The sequence below is a fragment of the Taeniopygia guttata genome, chromosome 4A (genome assembly GCF_048771995.1).
Source record: "Taeniopygia guttata chromosome 4A, bTaeGut7.mat, whole genome shotgun sequence".
Taxonomy (NCBI): domain Eukaryota; kingdom Metazoa; phylum Chordata; class Aves; order Passeriformes; family Estrildidae; genus Taeniopygia; species Taeniopygia guttata.
This window is the reverse complement of record NC_133029.1, coordinates 16101729-16115122: the sequence shown is the minus strand read 5'-3', so window position 1 is coordinate 16115122 and position 13394 is coordinate 16101729. Positions and strand designations below refer to the sequence as shown.

At 48.7% G+C, this 13394-nt stretch overlaps 1 protein-coding gene and 2 non-coding genes across 4 annotated transcripts in view; 1 reads left to right on the top strand and 2 right to left on the bottom strand.

Annotated features, from left to right (window-relative positions):
• Nucleotides 1-13394, bottom strand: part of LOC100229347 (vascular endothelial growth factor receptor kdr-like) — a 124305-nt gene that overhangs the window by 24672 nt on the left and 86239 nt on the right. The window contains exons 14-21 of one of the 2 annotated variants that reach the window (XM_012573084.5): nt 11824-11970; nt 9718-9843; nt 9525-9631; nt 8276-8411; nt 7019-7123; nt 4773-4886; nt 1721-1809; nt 233-398 (exon numbers count right to left, since the gene is read on the bottom strand). In XM_012573084.5, coding sequence (XP_012428538.5) covers nt 233-398; nt 1721-1809; nt 4773-4886; nt 7019-7123; nt 8276-8411; nt 9525-9631; nt 9718-9843; nt 11824-11970 — 990 coding nt within the window. Of the gene's footprint in view, nt 1-232; nt 399-1720; nt 1810-4772; nt 4890-7018; nt 7124-8275; nt 8412-9524; nt 9632-9717; nt 9844-11823; nt 11971-13394 lie in introns of both variants that reach the window. The other variant, XM_072929250.1, reaches the window with a different exon arrangement.
• On the bottom strand, nt 527-607 carry MIR2956-2 (microRNA mir-2956-2). Its single transcript, NR_048956.1, has one exon. It is a non-coding gene; the product is annotated as a microRNA mir-2956-2 (primary transcript).
• On the top strand, nt 527-607 carry MIR2956-1 (microRNA mir-2956-1). Its single transcript, NR_048955.1, has one exon. It is a non-coding gene; the product is annotated as a microRNA mir-2956-1 (primary transcript).

Here is a 13394-nt window from a genome sequence, read left to right as displayed (position 1 = left end):
AAAACATTCCTATTTCTCCTCTCACTCAACAGGAGCAGCTTTTGTACACAATGCAAAGCTCTCTTTTTGTGAGAAAGTGGGAGTGGGGAACAGGCAAGAGGAAGAATCTGGGATTTCAGGAACAAGCCAAGCCATATAAGGGCTTGTAAAATGTGTGACAGTGTGTGTGGCACTAGCCAAGTGACAGAAGTCTTTCCAATAAAAGATTTGGGATGAGGTAGGATTCTTTTACCTTCTTCATCATCTTCTGAGTCACTGTAACTCTTATCTTCAATAAATCCTGAGCTGGCAGAGCTGCCTGTGCTGGCCACACTCTCGAGGCGCCTCTTGATCAGTTCAGTCAAATCACTGTTGGACTCATCCAGACTCTTCTCTGCTTGGTCAGAGTTTTCCTGGGACTAGAAATGGCATAAATGTGATTTTTAGCTTTGTATGATGCAATGCTTGAGGATTCAAAATATGTGACAGAATGGCATAAGGAGAAAGGGTCCTCTGAAGAGAGCATGTTTGAAAATGATGTTTCCTGAAGTGGGAATAAATAGGAAACCAGGCTTTATTAGTTCTGATTATAAACTAATAAAGCCTGGTTTCCTACTTATTCCTACTTATTATTCCCCTTTCACTGACAGCAATATTCCACATCAGAGTTAGCTGAAAGTTGGCTGGATGAGACTGAGAGGTGAGCAGAGAGAGGCTGTAATTCTCTTGCTGTCTTAGGATGCTAAAAATCCCCTCAATCCTGTAATTCTCTTGCTATCTTAGGATGCTAAAAATCCCTTCAATCTTGTCATTCTTTTGCTGTCTTAGGATGCTAAAAATCCCCCAAGGTGAGTGCACGATGGGCACTGACGTGTCTGTGCTGGGGGATGAGGCACAACCAGCCCTCAACTCGTGGCAACAATGGTGAGAAAGAAATTCTGAGTGAGTGCACCAGGAAAATCTCCTTCACCCACACAAAGTCCCTCATGTACTTTGCTGCCTGCACACAATAGCTTTAACAATACTAATAATACTGCAATCATCTGGGAAAATGGTCTTGGTGAGGCTGCAGTGTCTGGCAGGGCTGGGGTCACAGAGCTGGGTATTCATGAGGAGGAGTCACTCCCATCCCTCCCCAGCCCTGATTTCTGCTCCTGTCCTGCTCCCATCCCAGCCCAGTCTGTGCTGGCACAGATGTTTGTGTGCATGCAAAGAGCTGTTTAAGAACCCAACCCTTTGATTGGTTTTGATGTGGAGTATCCATGAGCTGTTGTTACAGCACAGACTTCAGGGCTGGCACAGGAGAAGGGTCAGAGGATGGAATGAGCAGATGGGGGACGGATGAACTGCTTTCACTTGGGGCCTAGAAACAAAAATCCCCAAACCAGATTTGTATTTTGGGAGGGTTCACTTTCTCCTAGTTCAGTTAATGCCAGTTTTTCACTACTAGTTTGTTGCCCCCCTTGTTCTGGGAAGTGTCTCACAAATAATTCCTTCTCTTTCAAGTGCTCTGGAGTGTTTGGGTATTTGCAATTAATTCTTTAGGAGATGCTAGAAGAGGACAGCAGTGAGATCCTGCAGGGGAAAAAAATCCCTCTTCTTTCTTGTACAAATTAAAATGTGGAGAGAAATAAAGTGCCCATAGAAATACCCAATTGCCTTGGTGCCAGTGCAGGGCAAATCCAGCTTTTGTCAGTGGTTGTTGATTCCCTGCCTCGTGACAGAAGTCTCATTTCCATACCTTGTATGCAATGAAATCTCCTCGTTTCCCTCGGAGATAGTTGGACAGATTTCCATATTTGCAATATTCCACTATGACCATTAAAGGACCTAAAAAAGTCAGTGAAAGTCAAATGAGTTTTGAAGCACTGCAAAGCATATAATTCTGATTTATCCTACCAAATCCTCTTCAAAATAAATGGCATTTCTATTATACAGAGGAGGAAATGAGGAAACACAGGAGTGACACAACCAGTAGGGATGTGGAGAGAAGGGAACACATTTTTAGTTTTCCCCGTTGGACAGTAACAGTTGGTATTTATTCCTAATTTATAAACAAGGAAATTCAGGATGATCAACACAGTCCCAGATGCTGTTAAGGTTGGTTTGCTCTGCACATGGAGCAGTTTTCATTTTCTCTGCTGGCTTCACAATTGTTTGTTTTGGGTGGAGCTGATGCCACCAGAGGAAATCAAAGTATGCAGGGCCATAGACAGATCTAAATGAAAAACTGCAAAAATACTCAGCCTGAAGTCTCTGAAAGCCTGGAAAGCGCTCTCACTTTCTTCCTTATCCCTCTACAAACCACTGTAGAGTCAGTGCTACTTTTACACAATTATGCAGGTTTTTAAGAGCTGCTTGAAATGCTTTTATATTGCAGTGTGAGATGTTAGGGAAGGGAAAAGCTGCATTCTGGACCTTTATTTTTTGTAATCATCAAATGTAAGATAAAGTGCATCCATGGGACTGGGAATGGGGATAAACATGGAATATTATCAACCCCAAACGCCGAGGCTTTCATGTCCAGAACCTTTTTCTCTGGAGGTCTGTGGTTCAGACTGAGGAGTTTGCACTTCAAAGGGGAAGTGCTGAGAGCTGCACTTGGCCTTGGGGAAGGAGCTCAGGAGGGTTCCTGACGGAATTCCTGCATCCCCCCGGGCAGGAGCAGGGCTGCAGTCGGCTCCTGCTCCAGCATTGCTCCAGGAGGGAACAGTGACCCTGGGACAGCGTGGGACAGGCAGAGGAGCAGCCTTTGGGAGCACAGAAAGGGAGATGCTGAATTCCTGCAGGCAGAACAGAGCCCGTGGTGTTCCCTGTGGATTCCTGCAGGTTCTGCACTCACGCAGCTCTACGGCAACTGCTGCCTTTAGTGCACACCTTGGGGCTCTCCAGGACCCCCAGTCCCTCTGCTGCAGCTGAAACAAGCCTGAAAACCTTGCAGTGGCTGCAAAACCACCAACCCCAAATCCCCAAATCCCAGTGCTTCCAGTGCTGACCCCAGAGCTCTGCTCAGTGCTCAAGAGATTTGGCTCTGAAGAACCCAAAATCCAATGTCCCTCATGGATGCCCTGAGGAAATGCAGATTCCAGAACAGCTTTAAAGCTCTGCTTAGTGATTTATTCACGGTTTTGAAACGCTTCCTAGACATGGCCTGCCCATATTTTGTTCCCTCATTGTAAAGCACACACTGCATTAGTTCTGACTGCTGAACATCAGACACTCCGGCAAAGTGTTAAATTCTGTTATTTGATACCTTGTTAAAATAATGTATGTGCATACTTAATACCAGTCTCCATCAGGAATACAGGGTTACATAAAGCCTAACGGGGAGGGGGCAGCGCTGGAATTTCACAGGAGCTCGGATCAGCGTCTGCCTCTGGAGCTCCAGGCTGTTTTTCTTTAGTCTGCACTTGCAGTGCTGGAGGAGAACAAAGCAGTGCCCTGGGAGGTCCTGCTGCACCCCTCTGCCCCCGACTCTGCCCCCCAAAGCTTTCCCCGGGCGCCTGGCGGGGAGGAGGGAGGGTCACCTCCCACCCAGGACGGGGCAGGAGGGAGAATGGCAAATCGAGGAACTCCCAGGGGAAAAAGTTTCTCAGAAACAGGACAATCAGAGCCTCTGATCAGCCCTGAGGTGAATCTTGCTGTGCAAGCAGAACTCTGGGGCTGCTTGGGTTAAGAACCACGACCCCCATCCTGCTGCCAGGTTTGGGGCACCTGCTTGTCCTGAGCCCCCTCAGGGGAGCAGGGGGGAGTCCCCAGCATTCCCAGTGTCCCAGCCCTCTGCTCACACACCCAGCAAAGGCTCCTGGCTGCTGCATCTGAACCCCAAATCCCTCAGCTGGAGCTGCTGCCCCTTGCTCCCACACAAGTTTTTGGGGTCTGGAGTGCTATAGTTCTTGGGAGCTCCCAGACACCAGCAGTATCCATGGCTGCTGGTTGCTGTTTCCTGAGGAACTGGAACCACCTTGCTGGAGGAACAATTTCATCCCTGGCACCCTCCCAAATCTCCCTCACTGAAATTTTCCTTTTCCCTCATGTCTGGACAACAACTGTTGGAAACTGATGGTGTTGGGGTCTCAGATGACCAGAGATCTGTGCACCATCTCTCTTGATTTCCCCCCTTCATTTCTGTCACTCTGGGGTTTCCCTTGCCCTTGGGTCACCTAAACCTGTTTGTTGGGGGTGGTTTTGAAGATTTTGGAGGTCAGCAGTGAGGAGCCATCCTCAGGAGCTGCTCCCCTGAAGCTGAAGCCCAGGAAGAGGCACGGATGCTTTGTCTGGCAGTTTGGGAATGGATGCTTTAGTGACAAAGGTCTGACATTTATGGGACTTTGTACGATGCAGGGCCAGTCCTGCCAGCTCAGCCCCTGCTCCTGCTGCACCCAGGGCTGTCCCAGGCTTCCTGTCCACAGAGCAGAAACTGCTGTGTGGGAAAGAGGAGGCTCAGGGAGCCCAGCTCAGCCTGGAAAGGCACCCTCCTGATAAGGCAGGGAAGGAGAGGGAGAAGAAGCCTGGAAATGCCCCTGGGGAGGAATTGGGCACCTCAGTGCAATCCAATGTTCTCCTCCCTTCAGTGCCTCCAGATAGAACAGCAAGGTGACACCACAGGTGGGAGAGGTTCAGGAGCCCTGGGTGGGATGAGGCCACATCCTGCAGGAGCTGCAGCAGCTCTCCTGTGAGCAGAGAGCTGGAAATGCTGTACTTGCACTGACTGCACCACAGGCACTTCCAAACATCCAAAAGTGTCTGAAAAGTGTTTTGGGCTTGCTCCTGATTTACTGAGGACTCCTCACCTCCAGCTTTGGTGCAGGCTCCCAGCAGGTTGACCACGTTCAGGTGATGTCCTATATGGATGAGGATCTTCAGCTCAGACATTAGAGCCTTGCATTCATTAGTAGTTGCACATTCTGCTTAAGATAAACAGGAAAAAAATCATCTTTACACAACAGGATATTTTCAACAGGACACAGCAAGATCCTGTTTATCCTTTGAAACAAAACCCACCCAGGTTCCTTGCAGTATCTGGGCTTTTCAGACTCTCACACAGATAATAATTCATCCGTTTCATTGTCTGCTGACCTTTATGAGTGGGATAACACTTTATCTTTTGGGTGACTCTTCCTTTCTTGAGCATGAGTTATGGAGGGTTATGGTCCCTTCCCCAAACCTGATCCCACAGAGCCTCTGCCAGGACTCAGATTTGCAAGCTTAGCAAAGCCAACCTCTGCAAGCCCCCACAGCTCACAGAGCATGTCCCTTCCTCTCTGCAGGACTCGGTTACAGTACCTCACAACTCTCCACTGCAGGTCAGAAGGAATCCATAGATCTGGAAGCTGTGTCCCAAAATGTCTCAGGGAACACACAGCATTAATAAAGCTCAGGCCTGTAAGATCTTATTGACCCAAGAAATTAATTTTCTAAGATCTGTGTGTGAGCCATGAACCTGACAGGGGAGGCCCTGGCTGGCCAGTAATATTATTTTAAGGCAGGCACCCTCAGACCAGAAGGTTGTTCAGGTGCTGCTTTATCTTCCCAGCCTTGTCTCCAAAACTTTCATTTTGTATTTTAACAGGAGAAGCTTTGGCCTGTTTTCTTTGCCTTTGCATCATGTGAGATTTAAATATGAAAAAAACAGTTATGCAATAAATCGTTTGGTGTGACAGGTGTAACCTCTTTATCTGCTTGTAGAATTCCCCATCATCTTTCTCCAAACTGTGTCATAAAGAAGGAGCTATTCCAAGATTCCTTCAGCCTGCAGTGTTTGGTGTGTCCATGGGTGGTATCACTCCTGATTTTCCCTGGCATTTGCTGGAAGATGCAGCCAGCTCAGAAGTGTTTCAGACGATTCTGCACATTGAATTTTAGCCTTTGATCCAGAACAGAGCCGAGCATACTGCATGGAGATGGCAGAAATGCAGGCATCCCCAGAGCCTTTTTAATTCCCTGGATGGATTAACTGGCACTAGAGAATCTGCTTTATTCATGAAAGTGATGAATTATGGGCACGTTAGTTGGGGAGGGGCAGACCAGAGCAGGAGGGAGCTGCCTCCACGGGGGAGGGAGTTGTAAAATGATGGAGAATCTGCCAAATATTGCTGAATATGTGCTGGCACGGCAGGGCTGACATGAGCATCAGTTGGGAGGCGCCGCATGGAAGGGATGAAACTCCAGAGCTGTCCAGGGCAGCATGTTTTGATGGAGATGGATATGGGAATGTCTGAATCATGGACTTCTAGGGGATTTTAGGGGTCTGGAAATGGGCATGGAACAGAAGCTATAACAGTAGGAGAGAAAATGATCAGAAGGGTGAAAATAGAGGGGGGAGACCAGACCTGAAGGAGGTCCAAAGAGGTGATAAATGAGTGTTTTTGTGATTTCAGAGAGATGGGAGTAGCAGAACACCAGGAGAGGCAGCTGGCAGCAGAAGCCAAGTCCCGTGGTGGCATGGCAGGGGTTAATGGTGTCATGCAGCAGGATGGAGCCCTGAGGGCCACATGAGCTGAGCCTTTGGAGTCCCCCTCAGGAGCAGCCCCAAGCCCTGCCCAAGCAAGCAGCCTGTGGCTGATGGTTCATTGCTCGATGTGTGCAGGCTCTGTGTGCAAGAACAGGCTCTGAGTCCCTCCTTCCCCCCACCCAACGGGAAAGCTTCCCTTCATTTCAATAATTGCAAGCAAGATGTCTCTAATTTACTCCCCTGGCACTGGGTTTTTTTCCAGCCCCTTGAACTGTTCTACATCTGGCTAGGCTGGGATGGAAGGCTCAGCTCCAATTTTGGGCTATCTCATGTAATTACACTCCATAATCTGTTTCCCTCCTCACCCCACAGAGCTGGAAGCTGCTGTTGTCTTCCTTGAGGAATACCAGCCTCAATCAGCAGTGCAGCACGGAGCTGCTGTCATTTCCTCCCCTTGCATCCCTCCAGGATGGCTGATCCCACATGGAAGCCCACTCCCTGCAGGACACAGCGAGCTGAGCTGTGGCCTCGCTGCCCCCAGCTCCCCTGAGCAGCGTGGGGAGGATCTCGGAGGGATTTTTGTACCTTTCAGCATTTTTACGGCAACTGTTTTGCAGGTTGAAGATTTATCAATGCCAAAAGCAGACGCCTCCACCACCTTCCCAAAAGCACCATGACCCAGAGTTTTACCTAGAGAAGCAAGAGTCGAGAGTGAGCCCAGCTGCACCAGCCAGGAGGGGACATGCAACCTCAGCTGTGCAGGAGAACCAGAGTGCACAGCCAGTCACAGCAGCCTGAATCACATCCTGCAGCATATGGATATGCAGGGGTTCTATCCATATGGCCTGGATGCAATAGAGCACGGGAGAGAACAGAGGAGGGGGAATCACTGCACTCACCAAGAGCAGGGCTGACACCTACAAGGATTGAGGGGAGAAACATTACCTGGGTCTGTCCTGGAGCCCAGGGAAGGCAGAGCTTGGGTTAATTGTGGCACCCTGATCTCTCATGAATCACGGAGAGAGCCAGCAAGGCACTCAGGGAGTCACAGCCCTTTAATCCTTCAGTTATTGACATTGATTTGATGGAAAAGCTGCACTAAGTGGAATTTAGGATGATAACTGTCCTTTCTTTTCCCTTTCATTTGGATTTTCCTGTCTGCGTTACCTGGTGCGCTCTGAGGGCTCTGACCCAGGGTCTGGCTTTTTGGTTCTGCCAGTTTCTGTGTCCCTCCATCATCTCAGATTTTGTGATTTTATTCTGTTCTCTCCTCCTTCCATGTTTTCCAGCTGCAGCACCAGGAGTACACAAATACAGATATTTTCCCTGCACTCCTCAGTGCACACAGATGTTACAGTTTCGCTGTACAAACACAGCCAGCTTTTTGCATTTTCTCACTCCATCAGCCAGTGAACTGAGCTGTTCAGTGAAATGTGGCTCATTTTTCCATGAGAGCTTTTTACAGCTCAAAGCTGAATTCTGATGGTTGATAAGGAAGTGATTATTTGATGAATCGATAGCTTTCTTCAAAAGAAAATTCACTTTCCTTTTTCCTCCATGGGAATGAAATCACACTTTTGGCAGGGACCTGGAGGTACCTTTCCTCCCTGTCGAGAGTTTGGCTTCCCTTTTCCAAGGAGAAGAGGTGGCAGCTATTTTGACAGTCTTTCCAAATCCCTCATTTCACCCTCCATTCTGATCCTGAGCTCTGTGATCCCAGATCCAAGGGTGGCAGTACCCTGGCACTGTGACAGGCTCCTGCTGGGTTATCCAGCAGCTCCACTGCCACTGGGAAGCATTTGGGATCATCCTTCCCCCCAGCTGTGACCCCAAAGCACTCACCCAGGCGCAGCCTGTCCCTGGGGAACTCCCATTTACTGCTGTCGTAGGGCAGGCGGTCACACTGCTCGTCAAGGGGCATCTCCTCTGGGTCCATGATAATTGACAGGTATCCTGTTTTAATATCTGTGGCATCGGGCTACAAACAGGATGGGGAGAGATTATTCAGGGGATTTACGCTGCAATTCTGAAGGGAGGGAGCTGTCTGGCAGCCTGGGGAGTTCCCTGCCTTCCAGGCACTTTTATTCTGAGCCAGGAATGCATCACTGCAGCTTCCTGCTCCTGTTCTACAGCTGAGACACAAATGTTTGTGTGTGGCTGCCACTCGTGGCTCTTGAGAAGAGGCACTGATTGATGCTGGGAAACACAAAATATACCTGGATCAGCCAAAGGAAATCACCGATTTTCCACGGGAACTGCAGGAGCTGCACTTCCTCCTGCATATTTTGGCATTGTCACCATGTTTTGTTCTGCAGTGTAGATTCTCTACAGTTCTCCACTTCATAGCTGCAATTTGTTGCAATTTAAAAGTGCTGGAAATTGCTATTTCTGATGTTGTTAAAGTGAGAAATTTTGCCTAGGTGGGTTCTTTGAGCAGACTTGCACAAGACTGAATTGTAAAAGAAAATTCAGTGTTATCCACTGCTCTGTTAAACTGAGGTTAAGGATTAAAACGTGAATTTAATCCCTGTGTTTGCAAGAGGAGGGGAAATTTTACTCAAATATTGAAGATCAACACTGAGACTACAGTTTGGTGAGAGCAGAGCAGAGAGCTGATTGCCTTTCTTGTTTGCTGTTTGTTTCAGCAAAACCGACCTAAATTCCTTGAAACTTTACTGCAAGTTTACTTTTTGAGTCACAAAAGGGAGGTGAAAAAAGAGCAAGGAGATCAAATCAGCTGTGTGGTTTGAGCTCATTTCTAGAGCAGACAGCCTGGGATCTTTCTTTAATATCCTTTAGAGTCAAGTGCTGAAATCAAGCCCTCATTTTAGAGGATTTAGGGTACTTTTTGTTATTCTCACAAGCCAATTTGACTCATAAAGAGGGAGGAGCCAGATTTTATGGTTCCACAGAACTGGCTGGAAACCTCAAAAGTGCAAGGGTTCTCTGAAGAAGTCAACAGAAACCAAGGACTGAATTTTACAGGGACATTTTACCCAGTTTTTCTACCCCAAACATTTGTTCCTAAACTCTGCAGTTACACTGAGCTGGGGCAGATCCCAGCCTTTGTGCAGGGTGGGAGCTCTCTCACCTTTCTCAGTTTGCGAATGAAGAGGGTCAGGAGGAGCCAGAAGAGCGTGGCAGCCAGCCCTGTGCACACCAGAATGATCACCTCAATGTTGGATTTCTCCTCAGAACCTGCAGGTCAACGTACAACCAGGTTGGAAATGTGTCCAAAGTCCCTGAGTGAGCCCACTGGGATTGTGCCCTCAGCCCGGGCTCACCTTGGATTTTGATGAAGGCTGATGTGCTGTCCTGGCCCAGGTCGTTGGAGGCCTGGCACTCATAGAGCCCCTCATCATCCTTCTTCACTCTCTCAATCACCAGCGTGTTGTTTTCCATGGAAATTCCTGTTTCAAGGCATTTTGGTTAATGTTGGCACAATAATCTGCCTGCCAAAAATGCTTTTAGGAGATAGAGCTGAAGGTGAGCTCCCATCCATGCAGGCTCTGGTGTGAGGACACATTTTAACCCTGGGCTCCTCCTGGTCTGGCAACCTTTCTCTGACTTTTTTTGACACTTCAACACCTGGATATATTATTTAGCACCATTTAAACAACAGCAAATGTGGCTGTTGCTTTAGAGTGGGTAGAGCCTGGAAATTAATCCAGAAGTTAGCAAAGCGATGCAGGGTTTGTGTCTGATAGCAGGAAAATACACTTGGAAAAATGGGAACTCAGTGGAATACTGAAGGCTGTGGGAAGGGATGAGACTTCTAACATGGGGAACATGGAACTGAAGTTAGGCACTTCTTGGAAAAATAATGGTGTGAAGCAATCCTGGATTCACAGGCAGCCAGGTGCAGTGGGAATAGAGAGGTTGCCTAGATATGACCTGTGAGAGACTTCTCTACGTTTAATTTTCCCAATTTCATTTTTCCTGGTTGGTGGTACTGCACTGAGAGTTCTTCTGTTTCACTGAGGGATGATTGCAGTAGAAACAGGGAAATGGGTCAGGCTTGCAATCCAAAAGGGAAGGAAATTTTGAATTTCTGGGTGTTCTGCCTGTGAATCCCATTGTTATTAACAAGAGTACTGCACACAACTTGCGATGCACTGTGCTGAAATATTTACCCTGAGGTGTTTCTTCCAAATATTTTATTTATGTTTCCATTGGTTGGATGAGTTACATGCTTGTCCCTCTAGAATTATTTATAAAATTTCAGTAGCTATAAAGAGTTTCTCTCAGAACATTCTGATCTGAATTATGGATGATCCTAGATTTCCTACCTAGCCCAAGTTGCAAAATAAAGTCACAGGACCAGCTACTGACATGGGATTCTCCATGATTTATGGGAGGACTCAGGACATACTCAGCTCTGCACTGGGGCAGCCTCATCTCCAGTGCAGTTTCAAACACCAGAATATAAAACAGACTTGAAGCCATTGGAGAGCATCCAAAGGAGGCCACGAGGATAGGGAAGGATCTGGAGGGGTCTTATGAGGAGGAGCTGAGGGCACCTGGTTTGTTCAGCTGGAGGAGACTGAGGGGAGGCCTCAGTGCACTCTTCAGCATCCTCCTGAGGGACAGCTCCAAACTCTGCTCCCTGTAACAGGGACAGCACCCAGGGAAGGGCTGGAGCTGTGCCAGGGCAGGCTCAGGTTGGGTATCAGGAAAGGTTCTGCCCCAGAGGGTGCTGGCACTGCCCAGGCTCCCCAGGGAATGGGCACAGCCCTGAGGCTGCCAGAGCTGCAGGAGCCTTTGCACAGTGCTGCCAGGGATGCCAGGGCGGGATTGTTGGGGGGTCTGGGCAGGGGCCCAGATCATCCAGCGGGTCCCTTTCAGCTCAGCACATCCCCTGATTCTATGGCACAGAGCTGGGAAGGCACCTGGGCTCAGGTGAGGGGCTGCAGGCTCAGCTGAGGCTCCCTGCCCGTGGTGGCTCTATCCCACAGAGCTGAAAGCCCATTCCCATCACTGTGCTGTGGGAAATAAAGAACATTTCATACACCATGGGATGCCCTGAACCCCTCTGCCAGGTGACTTTGCTGCAGTTTATGGTGGCCAGGACAGCTGAGAGCTCAGGCCTGTGTTGTCAGACCCAGGTGCACCCTGTGGCTCAGTTTTGTGCCCAAACTCTGGTCCCACACAAGCAGCCTGAGTAGCACTCCCTGATTTCCCAGTGCTATCCCAATGTGTGCTGGGCTGGCTCTGCACACAGGAGCTTCCTGTGACCTCAAAGCCCAAGCTGGAGACTCCTACAGTGCCCTGGCAGCCTTGGATTTGTGTGTGTGTGCTGAGTCATGGGCACAGATGTAGGTGCTGTGTCATGGTGGCCCTGCCAGTCCATTATCCCACATTCCAAACAATTCTGGGCAGCAGGACCTCACCTGATGCTGCTGAGATGGGGTAGCCATTCTTCCTCCAGGTGACCCGTGGCTCTGGAGTCCCACTGACCTTGCACTCCAGCAGGATCTTGCCGCTGATGTTGACCTCCAGGTCCGTGAGGTTCTGGATCACGAATGGCGCCGCCTTCGCTGCAGCCACAAAGGAAAAGAGCCCCCAGTCAGGTTTGGGGAGCCCTTCCCTCACCTCCCCTCCTTCTGCAGCCTCTCTGGGATGGATGTGGCAAAGGTTTGGTTTATCAGTTGATCAAAAATCCCCCCAAAGGTTCTGGGAGGAGTGGGTGAGTTTGTTTAGTTTATTTTCACACTGCCTAAGCTTAGGTTTGGCTGCAGCTCCAATTCCTCATCCTCTGAAGAAAACAAAGGACAGGGAGTGGGTGGTGCACATGCAGAGTGAAGGCAAAAAGGAGAAAGGAGGGCGGAAAAGAGGAAACAGTTCTAAAGATTCTTTATCCTCCATCAGGAGTGCAGTTTTCTCCTTACTTCAAACCATGGCAATGCCCACTTTATGTTAATTTATAAAGAGTGCAGGACAGCAATTAATAAAATCACAAACACAGCATAAAATATACCCCAAACTTGCAGTGAGGACAGAATATGAGAGGCATTAGAACACATAAAATGTTGTTTGAATAGGGGAAGGAAAGCTGGTTTGGAGGGGCATTTCCATCTGTGTTCTCCACAAGAATTGCCTGACATGTGCCAGACAAATGACAGACCCCAGTCATCCTCACAAGAACGTGATCCTGATTCCAGTTCTCCATGGATGTATTCACAGTCTAGCTGTGTTTTCCCCATAGCTGTGCTGTGTAGGTGTGTGTGTAGGTGGAAATCTGACTGGCTGAATAAAAATATCTGCCAGAGGAGAGGAAAGGGAAATGCCTGAATGCAGAGAGCAGAGCAAGGCCAGTGCCTCACAGCAGGTGATGCTCACAGGTGGCCCTGCTGCTGTGGAGACCAGCCAAGCCATTATCACTGCCCAATACCTGAGTGAGACTCCTTCCCTTCCTCTCTGCCTCAGGAAAAGGGAGATGTTTGTGTGTGCCTGGAGATAAATCACCTCCCAGTCTGGAATCAGGGCTGTGGCTGAGATCTGTGTGTGGAGGGAAGGGGCTGAGAAGCTGCACAGGGAATGTTCTTGTTCACTCCAGGGCTGAAGGCAGCACTAAGTGCTCACAAGCCCTGCAGTGCCTCCTGAGCCAGAGAAGCCAGTCTGAAAATCCCTGGCTAATTCAGCTTCTGAAGCACTCTGGCTCCAGCTCCCTGACTTGCTGCTGTGTGTCTCAGTTCTCCTCCAGTTCTGTGCTTTTGTTTTCTTCACCACTGGAAGGTGGTTAATAAATCTATCCATTCCCCATGCCAGCAACCTCCTCTTCTGAGGAGGTTTAGAGATGATCACCCACCTTCTTCATTCTGAAGCAGAAGAAACTTCACTAATTTTCAGTGACTTCTACTTTCAGAAGTGTCCTGCCCTTTGTATTCCCACAGCCAACAGAACCAGACTGGAGGATCTCAGTGAAATAAAAGAGTTGGGGACTTGGGTATAAGTAAGAAAA